The 16,958-nt window shown below is 44.5% G+C and overlaps 1 protein-coding gene across 1 annotated transcript in view; it reads right to left on the reverse strand.

Annotated features, from left to right (window-relative positions):
* The window catches only part of SGPL1 (sphingosine-1-phosphate lyase 1), a 45,184-nt gene extending 32,742 nt beyond the window's left edge, over positions 1–12,442 (reverse strand). The window contains exon 1 of the mRNA XM_065671033.1: positions 12,194–12,442. Coding sequence (XP_065527105.1) covers positions 12,194–12,271 — 78 coding nt within the window. The 5' untranslated portion in view covers positions 12,272–12,442. The remainder of the gene's footprint in view (positions 1–12,193) is intronic.
* Between the last annotated feature and the right edge of the window lie 4,516 nt (positions 12,443–16,958).

Consider the following 16,958-nt stretch of genomic DNA (forward strand, 5'->3'; position numbering starts at 1 on the left):
GTTTGAGATGCACCTTTTACTGCAAGCTTCCAAACATATTAAGACGTTAGGTTCATTAAAACAAGCTGAAGATTTCTGGTCACTCCGGAGCACATCTTTGTTTTAAAATTTATAAACCTGTACATTCTCTTGCACATATTCAGGTGTAGCTGTTCAAGCTCTTTGCACTTGACCTCCCAAAGCTTTTGTTTTTACAATGGTTTGAAATGGGTATACAAGTATCCACTCTTGGCATCTGTAGCACAAATATTTAACTCTGTGCTGCATTACAAGTGGTAGCTGGTTTTTTTGGCTGTCACCATGCCATCCAAGCTGTGTCTTTGCAAAAGACGGCATCTTACAAAAGTCACCAGACAGTAACTGTCTCAATAAAACCTGCCCTCATGGGATTGTTTTTAGAAGTATCCCTAGATGCCAATGTTCTTTTTGATATCAAAGGGAACAAACAGACCTGTTACTAACCCGCTGTCACTCACACAAAGCAGATCTTCTACCCATGTGCTTGCAAGAAAGCTTCTATTTGAGACAACCCCGAATGAGCTGTTTTTTTCCAATCGGAACAACCTCAGCAACAAGCACTGAGGTCCCCAAACTTCCAGAAAAATGTTGCTATTTGGAAAATATCCTAAATATTTATGTCTATGTAATATCTTCCTCTCAAGTGTGTGAAAGGAAATCTTGTTTGTTCCTTCAACCCTGAAAAAAGCCTCTTAGGATAAATCATTTCAAGCCCTGCTAATCTTTACACACACCTTCACATTATGCCAGGAAACAGAGAGCTTGGTTTGTTTAGTATCTCTGAAAGCACAGGTAGAATGGAATACTGTATCTCACTATAAACACATGGGTGGTGGAGGAAGAGACACCAAGGAGGGAGAGGAGCCATTTGAGTCAAAGGACAATAATGGCACAAGAACAAATGGATGCAGGTTGGCCCTGAACCCATTTAAACTCAGAACTATAAGAGGGTTTGTAGCCGTGAGACCTGAGGTTCTGCAACAGCCTTTCCATTACAGTAATAACAACTTGAAAGCCTCAAAAGATAGAGCCACTTCCTTAAAGCACATTACAAAGGATCACAGCTTCTTCATAGCTTTACATCAGAGTTACGAACCTATCTTGAAATTGAGAGACTTACTCCCCAGAGATTAGGTTTCCCATATTCATTTAAATGATGGTTTCTGTTTTCCTCTGGTCCATCACACAGCCCGAGTAGAAATGGTTCTTGCCACTATTCAGAACAAAACCATGAAAGTAACTTGTCTTCTGTTCACAGGTGGCAGGATTAGTGTTGTGGCCATGCCAAAGCAGTTGCTCTTGCACAGAGAAGAAAGTTGCCTTTCCCAGGAGCAACCAGCCATTGCCTGACATCCTGGCCCTGGTCTTCCATGTCTGCTGCTGCTGGCCCCCAAGAAGGGCTGCAAAGAGAATCCTGGGGCTGAGGAACAGGACAGCCAGGTCGTTTGCATGGCCCGAGCTGACTTGAAGCCTTGTGCAGACTAAGGCCAAGAGTGTAGGTCTGCTGGAGGGTGATCGCTCTTAGCACTTGTAGCCTCCTAGTAATGCCAAGAGGACCTCTCCCACAGAGCTGCAGTCTGGACACTTCCATTCTGCCAACCAAGATGCCTACCAGCATTGTCCAGGCTAAAACAGAGCTCTCATACCCTTCTTTAAGCACTGCCTTGGAAAAGGGGCTGGAGAGAGTTAAAAAACAAAACAAAAAAAAAAAAAACCAAAACAAATGAGTCCTGGTTTTCCAATGCCAGTAGGGCTGTTAGCATTACATTGTGTGGGGGTATTACAGGTTACATATTTATAAGGGATAAGATGTCATTGAGACCAATTCAGCAGGACCAATCAGCTCAAGGGCTGATGCAAAAGTCAAGTCTGAAAGCAGCCGAGCATGAAGAAAAATTAGTGCTTTTTCTTCCTTCCACAAAGTAATGTGAAGAGGGGATTATAGTGACTTTCTAAGTGCAAAAAAAACCCTCTTTTTTTCCCTCAGCCACAGCTTTGCCTGCTCACTCCTTCAAGCCAGCAGCAAACAGTTGGCTGGAAGGGACAGGACAAAAGAAGCTGCAAGCTTCTGACAGGAGCAATCACCTCTCCGTTCAGGTGTCAGCAGTATCCCGTCTTTAACTTGCATTGATGAGACACCCACACAAGGCATAAAGAAAAGCACAGATTTAAATTTGTATGATGATTTTAAAAGGACACTGCATTCTTGATGTAGTTAAGATAACAACGGCTCCACCTTTTCAACCCCATTTTCCTTAAATCTGGCAATCCTAAAGAAAAGGTATTGGCTAACCTTTAAAAGACAGGGAGAAGTAATGGGATTTGATGTAGATTTAAAGTTCTTGATCTACATCCAATCAGTTCTTCTTTTAGAGACTGAATTACTTATTCCATAGGACTTATGATCATTCATATTTGTCATTTACAAGCAGTTTAACTTTGCCACCTAAGCATATTACCAACACCACAGTAAGAAATAAATCAATAGGTAAGCCATTAGCAAGCCTCCAGCTGTAATTCTCAGACATAAAGGAAAGTGCAATAAGCCTGTGCTCCTACAAGAAGCACTGCTCCCTACTTCAGCAACAACCAGGAATTACAATCTGTGCTCCAGCCAGCCATGGCTTGTAAGAGATGGGAATGAGAAACACATTGGCTTCCTAGAATAGATCACGATGTGCACATTGTGTCTCACCCCAGACTCATTTCCTTTCCATGCATGCCCTGCTGATTGACTGAAGACCACAGTACACAGTGCTGAGAAGCGGGTAGCAGCTGCCAGCCACACCAAGAGAACCAAGTAGCTGTCAAGTCAGCAGATCTGGACCTCCAAATGTTCCTCCACCCCACTGCACCAACTAAACCCTCTGTGCTTCACAGCCAGGAACCCAGAGCATGCAACTGAGAAAACCACACAGCCTAGGACCCAACCCTGCCGGAAAGGATTGTAAACAAGTTCACGTGAGGATCTGAAGTTCACAGTTGCACAGCAGGAGCATGGAGCTGCTGTTTTGTTTGGTTTCAAGAGGACATGCCTCTGAAGCATAAAAGCAGTGTCAATAGAATTAGTCACATGCGGTACCTGCTAATGTTGTTTTATCTGAGGCTTAAATTGTGATATAGTCTACTGACCACTTTCCATTGCTTGTTTGGAGGATGTGAAAGACCCAGGAAGGAGATACCACCCGTACTGGAGGAGGTATTACCTGTACTAGTTTCCCCCATCCTTTCCCCCCTGCCTGATCAACAAAGAGGTCAGTATCACTTGGACTAGTCACGCACCACGAAAGTGTCCGTAACTAGCACAGAGCACATGCAGTCTGTACTCATCAGCAACGCAAGTAATCTCACAACCCTGGTGATGTAGTGAACTGAATAATTAAGAATCTGGCCATTATTTAGGAGCCAAAAGTAGAAGCAGCAAAACTAAATAAATGTAGTGTTCCCCACAAGTGATTTGTGAGGATCAAGACCCATATTTCTGTCAAAATGTTAACATCATTCATGATGTTAACACACCCCAAATTACACTTCTCCTGTCGTTTAGTCTATTTTGTTAGTGTGGTTCTGTACAAGTTCGGAAAAGCAGAGGATAAAATAGATTCAATGGTAAAGAAGAAAGTTTTCTCCCCCTTTCCCTTCCGCTGCTCCATGGCTCACATCAGGCAAATGGCCACAGCATGTGCAAGCCCAGGTTGATCAGCAAAGTGGCTGCTGGGGCACAACCCATCGTATAAGATCCCAATTCATGTACTCATTGATCAGCTTTTGCAGACAAGAATTATCTTTATTTTGCAAAGACTGAGTGGGATGTATTGGAGCAAAGCATGCTCTGAGCTGACTACTCACATCCATATTACATGGGACACTAACTCAACTGCAAGATGCTGTTACAAGAACAGCCCAGATGTAGGCTGTTTACAACTCCAGACTGCCCCAGGGAAAACTGCATCAGTGCCCCTGTAAGATTTGTTTGCCATGTTGCATGCAATGTCAATACACACATGGGTGCAATGTGTTGCAAAGGCTGAGCCTTACTGCTCCATAGAAATGTGGTTATTTAGACTTTTGTCAACAGGAGCTTCCTTCCCCCAGCTTACCCTGAAGATCTAGAGGCAAGTCTAGTCTTGAACAGACGCTCTAAGCCTTAACTCAAAGTACTGCACAAGCTTAATAAAATTTACAGTGCATAAAATTAAACACATGAATGCACCTTTGAGGGATGAGGACTGGAAGAAAACTCATACCAATCAGAGGAACAGACTTTTAAAAGGCAATATAAAAATAAATGAGCTCAAAGGACTCTCACAATGAAAGCATAACATGGGTGTGCATAAAAAAAAACATTATGTCTGGTTAACTTGGAATTTTCCAGTCTGTTTGATTTATAACCAAACAGATCAAGAACAGTAGCTATTTTCTACACTAACAAAGTTCTTTCCTGTTATCTTCATTGATGCAACTTTAAATTGTGCACATATGGGCTCAGTTCCTGAATCAACTGTACAGTATTCTTATTTGGCAGGCAGCATTGGTTCCCATCTTCAGAAAATTACACCAAAATGGTGGAATTAAAAGGAATCCTAGTTCTTTTCTTGTTTCCAAGTTCCTCGGGACAGAAGCTACTCAAAGTGCTGAAATAAGAGCTCTTGGGAAAATAATATTTATGTTATGTGTTCTGTGTATATATTAAGAAAGAAACACAAAGCTCTGGGTTTATATAAACCCCACAGAAGTTAAAGGACACAGTATAATACCTTCCCCACCCTCTAGAAACTTAGGAAATGACTTAGTGACTGCACCACAAGATTGGGAAATAGCAACTGAAAGAGAGGTGCAGTTTTCCAGGAATGAAAGGGAAAAAAGAACAAACAACTGCATAGGGGGTTATTTCCCCCCTTTCCTGTCCAGTTGTACAGCACCACCGGTAGGTCCCCAATAGAAATCTTTGTTGCCTTTCCAAAAAAAAAAAAAAAGAAAAGAAAAAAAAATCCTATCAGGTGCAGAGCCATCAGCATTTTAGACACCATCTACCACAGGCTGAAAACAGGAAATATTCAACTCCTTGAATAATCCAAGAGCAGACTGCAACGTATACATTTTCTGGACAGCCTGAGGGTTTCTTGCAAGAGCTGACCCCAGCACTCCCAGCCCAGACACTTCCAACAATGTTCATGGCAAGAGGATTTCGGGTTTTGCTTTCCAAAGGACAGTCCTGCTGGAAGGACACCTGCCCCAGTTAGCACCCAAGGATGACATGCTTGGGATCAGCTGGGAGGCAGCACCTCCTGGCAGTACTCCAGGCACATCCTAGTGCCATCCTCCGGTCCTCCCCAGCCTATCCCTCCCTTTCCCATTATTGCTCTGGGACTCTGACCTTGTTCCTGTCCTGTTTTTATGTCTGCTTTTGCATCCCTCTGATCTCTATAGGTCTGACAGTTGCCCCACTCAAGACACACACTTATTTCCAAAGGCACTGGATTTATTAAAAGATCAGCATCATAAAGGACAAAACAGACCAAACAACATAAGCACTATCTTCTAGTGCATTTGCATGCATGTGGTTTTACCATAAATCCCTTTTCTATTGCTCCAAGAAAGCCTCTAAACATGCAGTTTAATTTAAAATATTAAAGTCTTTACTGCTGCTAGCAGGCAGGCCCAGTGATTCTCAGGTGCCCTTACGTATCACATTGTTGCCATCTCTATTAAAGGTGCTCTAGGTGCAAAGAGCTGAAAGAGCCCAAAGCAGGAGGGTTGGTTTTTTTTGCATAGCTACTTTATTAGTGTCATCCCTTCAAGGCGGCAACAAGACCTGAAACACCCACAGAACAAAAAATATCATCTGGAAACTTTACCTAACAAATCCCCTCTTCTCCTCAGGTCTCGATGTGGAGCTGGTTAGAGGCACTCAGGAGCTGCCAGAGCTCAGGTTATGACCCTAGGCTTTCTTCCACAGCTGCAAGAGTTCAGAGGTCTGAGTTATTTGTGAGAGGCTTCCCAGCACTATGTCCTTCAAACAGCTTAGGGAATTACTGTATCACATTCTGGTTTAATTGCATAGTACAGGCTATATGCAAAGACACATCAGACGAGGTTTGCGAAAGATCCTCATGCTTGCAGCTGTCTTAACAGTTGGTGCTTACACAAGCACTTTGACACTTCACCACCCTGAGCACCAGCATCAAGCCCAGTTTGGAGCAATTCCACGAATTACCATATCCTGCTGTACACTGGCTTTGGTCAGCCATCCAAGCATTTCTAGCAGCACTACAGAAAATCTGGTTGGGTTTTTTTCTTTTCAATATTACGTTACAATCAGGTGATGGTCTTGAGAACTGCAGAATAAACTTTAAGAGTAAACCAGACTTGTAAAATCAAGAAGATGACAATTCCCAGTGTAATGGCGACAGTGTTACCACCAGACTGAATTAGGCCAATAAATATTACAATATTTGAATACAAACGCCTTCCCACTCATTGGTAGAATAGGTTCAGTCCAGGCTGGAAAGCAATACAGGCTGTTACTGGACAATTAGACTACAATGAGGCAGCTTCTAACACTCTTCCAGCACCAGCTGTTTGAATTTGGAGAAAATCCTGCTTGCCAAGGACTAGGCAGAGGCACTGCTTCCTGCCAGCGGCACCTTTCCAACCAGATTTGGATTACTGCAACAAGTACCTCGTGGTCCTGGCTTCATGGTGCTGCAACAAGTACCTTGTGGTCCTGGCTTCATGGTGGCTGTAGTAACATTTGTGATTTCAGCTTGCTCTTTTTGTGTTGCTATTTTTTTTTACCACCAATTTCTTCAGAGCTTCCTGTTAGTAAAAAGGGGAAAAAAAAAACCAAAACAACAAAACCAAAAAAGAAATAAAACCACCACCCAACTTTCTAGGTTCACTCTGGAGGCAGGGGAAAAAGAAGCAACAACCTCTGCCATGAACACAGAAACCCCAGCAGTTTGCAAGGCGCGCAAGCAGAAATTAAAAGCCATGCTTTTCCCAAACAGAGTCAAAATTCTCTCGCATCATGTATATGCCAGGATTTCCACATTTGTGACTCTGCTCTCACATGCTGACACCAAACATACTCAGTAACAGGGAAATAAAATGTTGACTGTCCCGTATTACACAGAAAATTGAGCCTCAGCATGATGAAACCCCCACAAAAGAGCATAGAGCAAGATGGGTACCTGGAAGTCAGCTACCAGCCCCATATTTATCACAGTAGGCCCTGTTTTGGAAAACTGCCTTCTGTTACATACATGCACTTATGCACATTATTTTATCTCCAAGTCTCATAAGGAACCCACTCCCATAACACAGCCACGGCTACAGCTGCTCTACTTGGTCCGTAAACAGGTAATAGCACTTACAGTCCCCTTCCAAAGTCTAATGACAGCAAACTACTCTCAACAGCCCCATGGTGGGGATTAGCCTGAGAAGACTGTATAATTGCTCCTTGCTATCTGTGTGGCACAGGAACCACAGCCTGGATTTATCCCGCTTCACTGAATTGTCCAAGATAGGAGCAGTATTATCTGCAGCTGATGGAGAAGATTCAGCAGTAGGATCTTCCCAATCATGAATAAGCTGTGTTGCTTTCCAAGGCGTCACTTCCTCTCTTGCTCACAACAGAGCAGCTCAGAGGTGATCAAGCTCCTGAGCATTTTAATTTAAGCCTCCAAAACAATGGAGAAGTAACTGCTGCCCACATAATGCCATACAGCCCTGCTAAGAAGCATCCAAATCCATGCTCACTGAGCAGCTGGGGATGTAAACCCACAATCCTGTCTCCACATCCCTCTGCAATTCTTTAAGGGGTCCATTTAAGTCTGGTAAATCACAACCTCCTAACTGCAGCAAACCCACACAGGCTCCTGGGTGTGCTTAAAGTTCCTCTGCATTAGCCTCATCCCACCTCCAGCAGCTCCTACGCAGGCTGCAGACAAGAGTGCCTAACATGGTTGAGCACCTCCATTTCTTGCCAGATTTTCAGTGCAATACAAAAGCATTTCATGGTCTATTATCTTTTAAGGCAGAACACCGTTTCCATACCAGTCCTCATCATTGTTCATTCATTTGCCAACACTCTTTTGCGCTCTAGTCACATCACGGTAGGTGTATTGGCCCAAGCGCATGATTCACTTCTGAGCCCATACAGTTGAGAGACTCACCAGCTTGACGGGGATTTACACCACAATTTTAGGAAGAGAGACAACTTCAGCTACTGAACAGAGAAAACGCAACTCGAAGAGCATAATCTGGAAAGGCCTCATGAAGGAAGATGTACCTCCCTCTTTTGACCGTAGAGGGAGCTGATTCTCCGAGTGTTAACCCCTTAACAAGAAAAGAGGAATCACTCGACCTCTTCAAGTCCCAGTATGCAGCCCAGAAATTTTACTGGCCCCGCTCCCCGGCACTGTTCGCACATCTCACACATAGAGGAAGAAATGTGGATTAAATAATTAATGCTCCTGGATACTCTTTCCCCTCAAACTACAGGTGGTTACAGAGGGAAAAACACTTCCTTAAATATGATCGATTGCTCTTGCTGCACAACAAGGGGGAGAAATCAGACACGAATATTCTCCATCTGTCCACTGGGGCTTCGTCAAACACAAATGCTCCTGCATTTCACTGAATGATAAATTGTTTTTAAGAAGCAACTTTCATGTCAGTGAGCTTGTTATTATTGATTACTCTAATCTCACACTGGAAAACAGTCTTCATATCCTACTGTTCTCTAAATCACTCAAAGAGTTTAGAGGTTGCTGTCTAACAAGCTCTTAAGTCGTATCTGCCTTGTCAATCTTATCAACCCCTTGTTTAATTCTAAGAATGTAAATAAAATGCAGCAAGCATTGGCCTAGTGCCTCATGGCTCACATCCCTCTTCCAGAGAGAGAAACAAGAGATTTTTCAGCTGCATATAAGCCTTGTCAAGCATCATTTTAATTCTAAGCAAGTTCTGGCTCTCTCAGAGCCACATCCAACACCAGAGCACAGCAGTGGTTTGATGGGAAACAAGATACACACATCAGAGTCATGAAAGCCTCCATGATTTCTTTATGTCTGAGTAAAGTCAGTTTAAAAACCAGTTAAAGAGCAAGACCCCCTGGGACCAACCACTACTTTGTTCCCTATCCTCACTATGCAAGACAGCCATGCTCTTGCTGGCAGCAGAGATTATGAGCAATTGGAAGATGACCTCAACACTGGCTTTTCTAGCCACTTTTGTCTTTGTTAGTGGAGCCTGCTCTTATCCAGCCAGCTTCAATTACCCTGGTAGATAGAATACCTTGCTTTCGACATCAGGGTGCTCAAAGTAATCTGATACCAGCACAAAGAGGAGCCTGGTAGTTACATCTCAGCACATAAAGACATTGTTGATGGTACTATGTACATTGAAAAATTAATGGCTACATAGGACTTGAATGCATAGTGACATGAATCCTTTTATGCCCTCTGGATACTCCTACTTCTGCAAGCCCAATGCCAGCATCTCCTTATCAGGTCATGGGGACTACATGCAATGAAATGACCTCCAGCATTTGCAGAAAGGTATCCACAGAGCAAAGGAGCTCCCAGCAGATCTCACTCAAGAGCAATCTTGCCACTAATATTGAACAGGTGAAGCAGCAGCCAGATTGTCAGGGTTTTCTACAGTGTTTATCCCAAAACACAGTGCTGAAAAGTTATGTTGGATATACAGTTTTACTAGAAACAGGAACACTAAAATACCAATTACTATGCCAGTGATGCTCCGGTCTTTCTGTTCTATTCTTTCACTTGAGGCACCTCTAAGATTTTTTTTTTCGCTTTTTACACTGAATTTAAGCAGAACCAGAAGTGATCTGGCTGCACCACCCAACCAACAGTAAGGGAGCTAATCCCCTCCACAGTTTGCAGCTGGATCCGAAAGAACTGAACATCGGGCACATCAGTGGGATTTCATGTGTACAGCACACCACCTTGTACAGCTTCTGCCTTTCTTCTGCATTGCTGGGGTTAGCTCAAAACAGATATTTCGGGGGGGGGGGACTGACCCTCCGCTGATCAAAGGACATGTTTGCCATCCATACCAGGTGAACAACACCTGTTCACAGTTCACTGTGTGGATTTATCCTAAATGGACCATCTTCCCAAGTAATTCAAGTGCCTTAATTTCACTGCATGCAAGTTACACAAAATGGCTTTTAAAGAAACCTAGCTTAACACACTACATTTACAACCAACCACTGGGCAACACTTCTTCCCTCTCTGTAAATATTATTCTTTGACCCTTGGAGAAAGGCATTAAAGAAGCATAGCAAAGATCTTGTTAAGCAGCAACTTACTAAATCAAGAATTCAAATCAATAGCATAGGCATAGCGTGACTTAAAAACCTATTTTAAAACTAAATTAAAAAGCTGTTGCATTGCCAATTGACAAGATTAGAAAGGTTTCCCTAGCAATTGTTGAGATTGCAAACTAATGAACCATGCAGAAAGAAGATGGAATACAAGGGGCCAGGAGGGGGAAACGTATGTGCTTTTGCACTGTTGGTTTTTAACAAATACGGTCATGACTCAAGGACTTGTAGAAAGTATTATAACCTTTAAAAAGGAAAGTTTCCTGGATATTTTTCATTTCAACGAGTCCTTTGCACTCATCTAAGGAATCCCATCAGTGCCCAAGTCCAAAACCAGAGTTACAGAAGGAGATGAAAAAAACTTCAAGGCCAGTTGCTTGAGCAAAAGGAGCAGGATGGGCTCCCCAAAGTCAGATCTTCATACACGGCTCTCAGAAGATAGAAAAGCAAGCATACACAAGAGACTTAACTGGGGAATGGGACCCTCTAGTTCAGTTAATTACCGAGGCTTATAGGGAATGAGCAAGGTTCTGGAAAACAGGACCTGGGAGGTCAGAAAGGAAGAAAATAGGGTTGCAGCTGAGATATCTTCAAATTCCTCTCTTAAAGAAACAACTTCCCATACCGGCTGGGGTTAGAAGCAGTAGGGTAAAATTGCAGCAAAAGGAAGCATCCCTATAGCAGTAAAGTACCATGATAAGTTCACTGAAAAAACTGAGAAATCTCTATCAGCAGAAGCTCTTTACCAAAAGATCAGATGTTTGTTTGTCGTGGTATAGTCAACCACAGGGAAATGGGCCAGGGGACCTCTTGAAGTTGATGCCAGCCTTGTTTTCCCATAATTGCACAAGATACCACTTTTGTGTATTAACACAGAAAAGTCTTTTCTTCAGCTTATCAGGCCTTGGGAGATCTCAGATTGAGATGTAAAAACAGCTTATACCACTTTGCTATGCTGAGGCTCTCCCCACCACCACTCCATCTATTGAGGCGTGTGCATCCATCCCACAACATAGCCATGGTAAGCAAGCAGCAACTTAAAAAGGCAAGCACAGGGGTTATTTCACAGCCAGTTTCAGGCGGCAGGAGGGAGAAACAAGGGACACAAAACCAGGCAGGCTTTGTTGCTGCGCAGAGAAATGCAGCCTAGCAACCTCCATACAACAAAGCACAAAGTGCACAGACGAGCACCTCGCAAATGGGGGGTTCATAAGTCTCTCCACTGAGCTGGTGGAGAGTAGCTTTTCTTTTCTGTCTCATAACAGACTCATCACTGGTGTTAACTGCTTTCCTCCCCAAAAGCAGCACAATCTAAGTCTTTTCCTGAGAAGCAACTGGGAAAAAACAGGTTGGGAAGAGAGCACTTCTGGCTGCCAGGCCCAACTTGTGTGAACTGTTTTTAAAAGGGCTGGGCCAAGACCAGAGCTGTGTAAGAAAGTAAGACAAATTCACAAATAAAATAGCTCCAGACATTTCAAAGCCAAATATTTAGTGCTGCTACCTGAGCACGAGTTTTTCCACTTGATTTTGACTCTTGTTTGCTTTTTAAACAGGTAAAACTAGATACTTTCCAGCCCTTGCTCACGGGACATGCAACAGAATTTTGTAAAGGAATTTACACCATCACCCGAACAGTTTGTCTTCTAAAAAAAATAACCCCAAAACAACAACAACAAAAAAAAAACAACAACAACCAAAAAATCCCAAACTCCTAATATCTCACTGCATTGATATGATGAACTTGAGGGGCTGAGTGAGACTTCAGCTGGCCCGACAAAAACTTATTACACAACAAAGACTCAGAGGTTACATCCCACCTACCTTAGAGACCTGCGAAAGCAGAAGCAGGAGGAAAAGGCAGACATTTTGGGAACAACAGCAACTTACTGGAGGATACATAGTCCATACAATGCAAAGGGATGCTCTAGGGTGACCCAGTACATATAGCACCCTCACCAACAAGGTCTGTCTAGAAGCATCTGAGGCTAGGTCCTCACAAAAGTCTTCATCAGCACTCCCCAACACAGCAAGCACACGATGCAGCTTCAAGTGCTGTCCAAGAGCAGCAAATACAGGATAAAGAGAGCAAATACCAACACTACCTCACAGTCTGAAAAGCCCATCTAACCTTGAGGCTGAGTTTAAATACACCCACAGGTGTGAATGGAGGCCCCAGGTAAGCCTCCTTAGGGCCATTAAGGCCCTCAGCTTTACATTGGACACACTTGGCCCTATGGGTGGGTTCTCCTGGCCAATATGTCCTATACAACCTCAGAGTACCTGGGCCATACCTACTCCTCCCCATCTCATAGATGCTGCAGGGAAGGCTCCCTCTGTATTAAAACATGGGTTTTAGCAGGAAGACAGTCCACACGGATTTATAAGCACTAGAATTAGAAAAGCACTAAGGAAGCACCCATCAGGCACACCTGCACGACTATTCAGAAACAGCAATATGCATCCCTTTATCATGTACAAACTTTTAGTCTCTGAAGCCCTGAGAACCCCTTCCCTTTGGCATTGGAAACCTGCCTTCACTACTCAAAGCCAATGCCTCTAGCAACAAAAATGGAGGGACTTGAGCCAAACCAAAAACTGGTTTGACGCAGTCGTTTCTGCCTTGAATCATGAGCCCGATCCTGCCTCAGCACACAGCAGAGCTGACGCTCCAGAGAGTCAACTGGGATTTAGCAGCAGCTGCAGACGAAAGGCAAGGAGGACCACAGAGCATGGGAAAGCTGACATAGAGTAAGAGTGAAGTGACTTGAGCAGAAGCTGGGAGACCTTTGAAAATGAGGACCAAAGCATGGCATGACACTTGGTGGAGGGTAAGCTGTCCTCCTTTTCTAGCAGCAAGAGTTTGTGGTAAGGATAAGAGATTGGAGTGGCTGGAAAAGAACTGGAGCTGCAGTGGCTGTGACAGACAGACAGGCAGACGCCAGGATCTGCTTTCGCAAGCTTTTGGTCCGTAGTAGAAAAATTAATGGCACCAAATGGGGTGTATAGTCATTACAGGTTATTATAACATATCATCTGCCGTGTTTAGCAGAGCTGAAGAATTTCACCTAGTTGTTCTCGCATTGCTGAGTATCTTGCAGCAAAGCCATCCTCCTGGCTTTGAGGCTACAGAGGAATAGAGCATCCCATAGCTCCCTCTACAGTTTGCTCCATGGTGCTAAGGGGACCTGCTGTGGGATGTCTTGGTTAGCAGCAGCTGCAGTGTCCCTTAGGAGAATGACTCTTCCCCTGTGCTGGAGGTGCAGCCTGCATCCTCTGCTCTTTGCCTGTGCTCTTTTCCGCTGAGTCACGCTGTAAAGATTTACCCCTGAGGCCTGTTATGTACTCTCTTATCTCCTGCTTCTCCCTCTGGGCTATCTGCATATTTTATCAGTGGGGTTTTTTTTTTTTTGTACTTGCTTCCAGGTCTTTCCTAAAAGCTCCTGAATAAGAGGCTGGAGTGGGTGTGCAACTAAAGATCACATGCCAAAAATGAGGAAGGAACAGAGCCCTTAGGGAGTCTTTCCTTCCACCTTCCCGTCTGCCCCAGGGTGATCAAGAGCTGGAGACTCTCCAGCTAGACAACAGCTGTGCTTGGAAAACCCTCAGATGGCGGAGTGGCCTCCCCAGTTCAGACCCCAGTACAGTCTCCAAGCCTAGAGACTGGCCACCTGTACTGGTATTCCCCTGGGTAAGGAGTGTTTGGGTCTCATTATTTCCACTAGACTTTTTTTATGAGAATCTACACCTGAAAGTCCCCTGGAAACATGCACAGGTTGAGGCTTGCGGTCAATGGGCTTTGATGCAAGATGTAGCAGTCCTCATTGGCTCCATCCTGCTTTCATCTAGGCAAGCACAGCCTCTGGGCAGGCTGACTACCCTTTGCCAAAGTCCATCCTGATATCACATCTTGGTGGCAAGGTCCCCCCATGTGTCTCTGACCCTGGGGCACAGTGACCTGGTTACACTGGGTGTACCTGCTCTGCTCTGCCCTGACAATGGGTTTTGGAGCTGCCACGTCAGGTCCTGCAGCCAGCCTCCCCATGGTAATTTGGAAGCCAGCCACTGGCACACATGAGGTTTGGGGACCAGTGTGAGGGATCAGCATCCCAATTCTATCTGTAGGGCTTGTCACCATGTCATTTCCAAGGGAATTAGCAGCACAGTGTCCAAACAAGAAATTGAAACGAAGAAGTCATATCCTTGACCATACTATGTGAATTTAATTTATTCGAAGAGGATTTGCACTGGCAGGTTGCACCTGGATTGAAACAGGAGATCATGTTTCCCTTGCGTGATATGCAAGGGGCTGGAGAAGCACTCAAGATATCAGCAACACTGTTTTTAAAACCATACACCTCACCATAGGTTTGCAAAGTTTCGTAAGGCATCTTTGCAAGAGCATGACAGCCCCAGATGTGAAGAACTCTTAGCAAGTTGGGGGCCTTACAAGAATTGGTTAAATTTCGGGTGAATGGAAAGTAAAAGTGAAGGTTCAGAAAAGAGGATCAGCTGTGACACTATCAAAGCTTTTAATGCAACAGTGAAAGCGCATTCACTTCTGCTTCCTCTGCCCTCCTCTTAGTTAAAATAGCATCATTCTGGGGTTGCTGGAGACTGTAGCTGCCAACCTCCAGCCTGAGCCACAGGCGGTGGGGCAGAGACTGGGGAGCACAGGGGATCTGACCTCCCGGGATTGGCACAGGGGCACTGACCAGCCCAGCAGCTACCTGCAGAGCAGGTTCAGGGAGCCAAGCAGAGGCCTGTGGAGACTGCTCCATGGTCCCCATGCAGGGAGAAAGGACCAGTGTGTGAGAGGAGATGCATCAAGGAATGCTGCTTAGTCTTGCACAAGTACGGATTCAAACCTCACTGACATTTATCCCATCACTTGAGCAGTACATGAATGAAAGCACAGGGTATGGGTAGCCATGCAGTAATGCTGGGCAACAGTGCCTTTGCCTAGACACACAGCCATGGTGTCCTATAGTCATTATGGAGTGGACAAACGCAGCAACACTGAGCAATAGGGAAATCTATCTGCCCTTCCTTTTCATGACAAGCACCAGGATTTGCACATCTCATTTCTTCTGCTTTACAATTTCACATATTCTCCCAGAGGCAGAAGCAAGAACTGGGTCTGAAGGAAGAGAAACCAGGTGAAAACTGGCACTGAAACTCACCGTTCATCCCAGCCTCCCCTCCCTCACTGACAAACCTGGGGGAGTTTTCTCTCTAGGCAGAGAAATTGTCACAGTGACTGGCAAAGCTGCACATCAGAAGGCAGGATTCATTTCAAAGTTACACATCAAAGTCTGAGCTAGGTATTAAATTTCCTACATAATTGATGGAGTTAAATAAATACCATCAGAGGGAGATTTATGTCACAGTAAGGCAGTGTCCAAGATAAGCAGCACGTGGCATCCTCTGAAGACACCTCTCTTTCCTCTGCCTATGGAAGGCATCTGGGATGGCTGGTTTAGTCTAGGGACCTGATTTAGAAACCTAGAGATAAAACCCATCCCTTGTGACTGTTCAGCTGCATGACTACTTTCTCTGCCCATTGCTATCTTGTAATGAGGATGAGATTATAACAGGAGTTGACAAAATGACAGCAAAACACCTCCCATGCAGATTTCGAGAGGGAGCTCAGCACCTCATCACCAGTAGTACAGGCAGTGGATAAACTCTCTTCCTTGGAACTGCTAGAAAAGCTCTGCTGAGTGTCTATCACATGGTTTTTCCTCTCCAACTTCCCGGCAGGTAGCAGTCAGCAGTTCAGGGGCTGCCTATGAGAAAGCAGGTTGCAGCTTGTCCTCTTCCCACAGCCTGGTCCTGGAAGGACTCAGCACCCCCAAGTCTAAATAAACAAACCTGCCGAAGTCCAGTTCAGTTTGAGGCCCCCTTTTCAGCAGGGTCTTCTTCACAAGCTATCTCTGTTTCCTTTCCTCTTCAAGTACTGTGTTTAGGCTACAACCACTCCGCAACCTTATTTTCAGGACTTAAACCCTCAACAGCCACTTTGTTCTTTGATTTTTTCCCCACCCTGGCCAAAGGGCTAAGCTTTCTGTGGTCAGCAGGACTCCCATCATCCCCCATGTGCTTTGCTCTCTCAGCGCATCCCAGGAAGAGAAGCTGATGCAGGCAGACCCTCACAAATAATGGTGTCACAGCCTGTGGATACATCTTGAACAGCCGGCTCAAGGATAGCCCTAACAGTCATCACTCAAAAGGAAACTCTTGAATGAAAAACTGACAGATCAGCAAGAAAGACAGTAATAAAGAGAAGAAAATGCTTCAATCTAAATATGGGATATTTATCCATAAATACCATCAGAGGACCAAGTGGAGACACTGTGTTTGGGAAACCTATAGGTGGACTGTCCCCAGGTAGCTTCCATCTGAATCTGTCCTGCTTTTCAGATCACATTAGTGGCCCAAAAATCCAGCAGTGATGCAGAGCTGGAGGACTGCCCTTGAAAACGATGTAACACCAAAGCCACTGGGTTTTGGTCCTACTGCACAATGCAGATTGCTTCCATAATGACAGTACTGCCTCTCAGATGCATGTACAAGGAGGGTGCGATGT

Source organism: Lathamus discolor, chromosome 3 (assembly GCF_037157495.1).
Source record: "Lathamus discolor isolate bLatDis1 chromosome 3, bLatDis1.hap1, whole genome shotgun sequence".
Classification (NCBI taxonomy): Eukaryota; Metazoa; Chordata; class Aves; order Psittaciformes; family Psittacidae; genus Lathamus; species Lathamus discolor.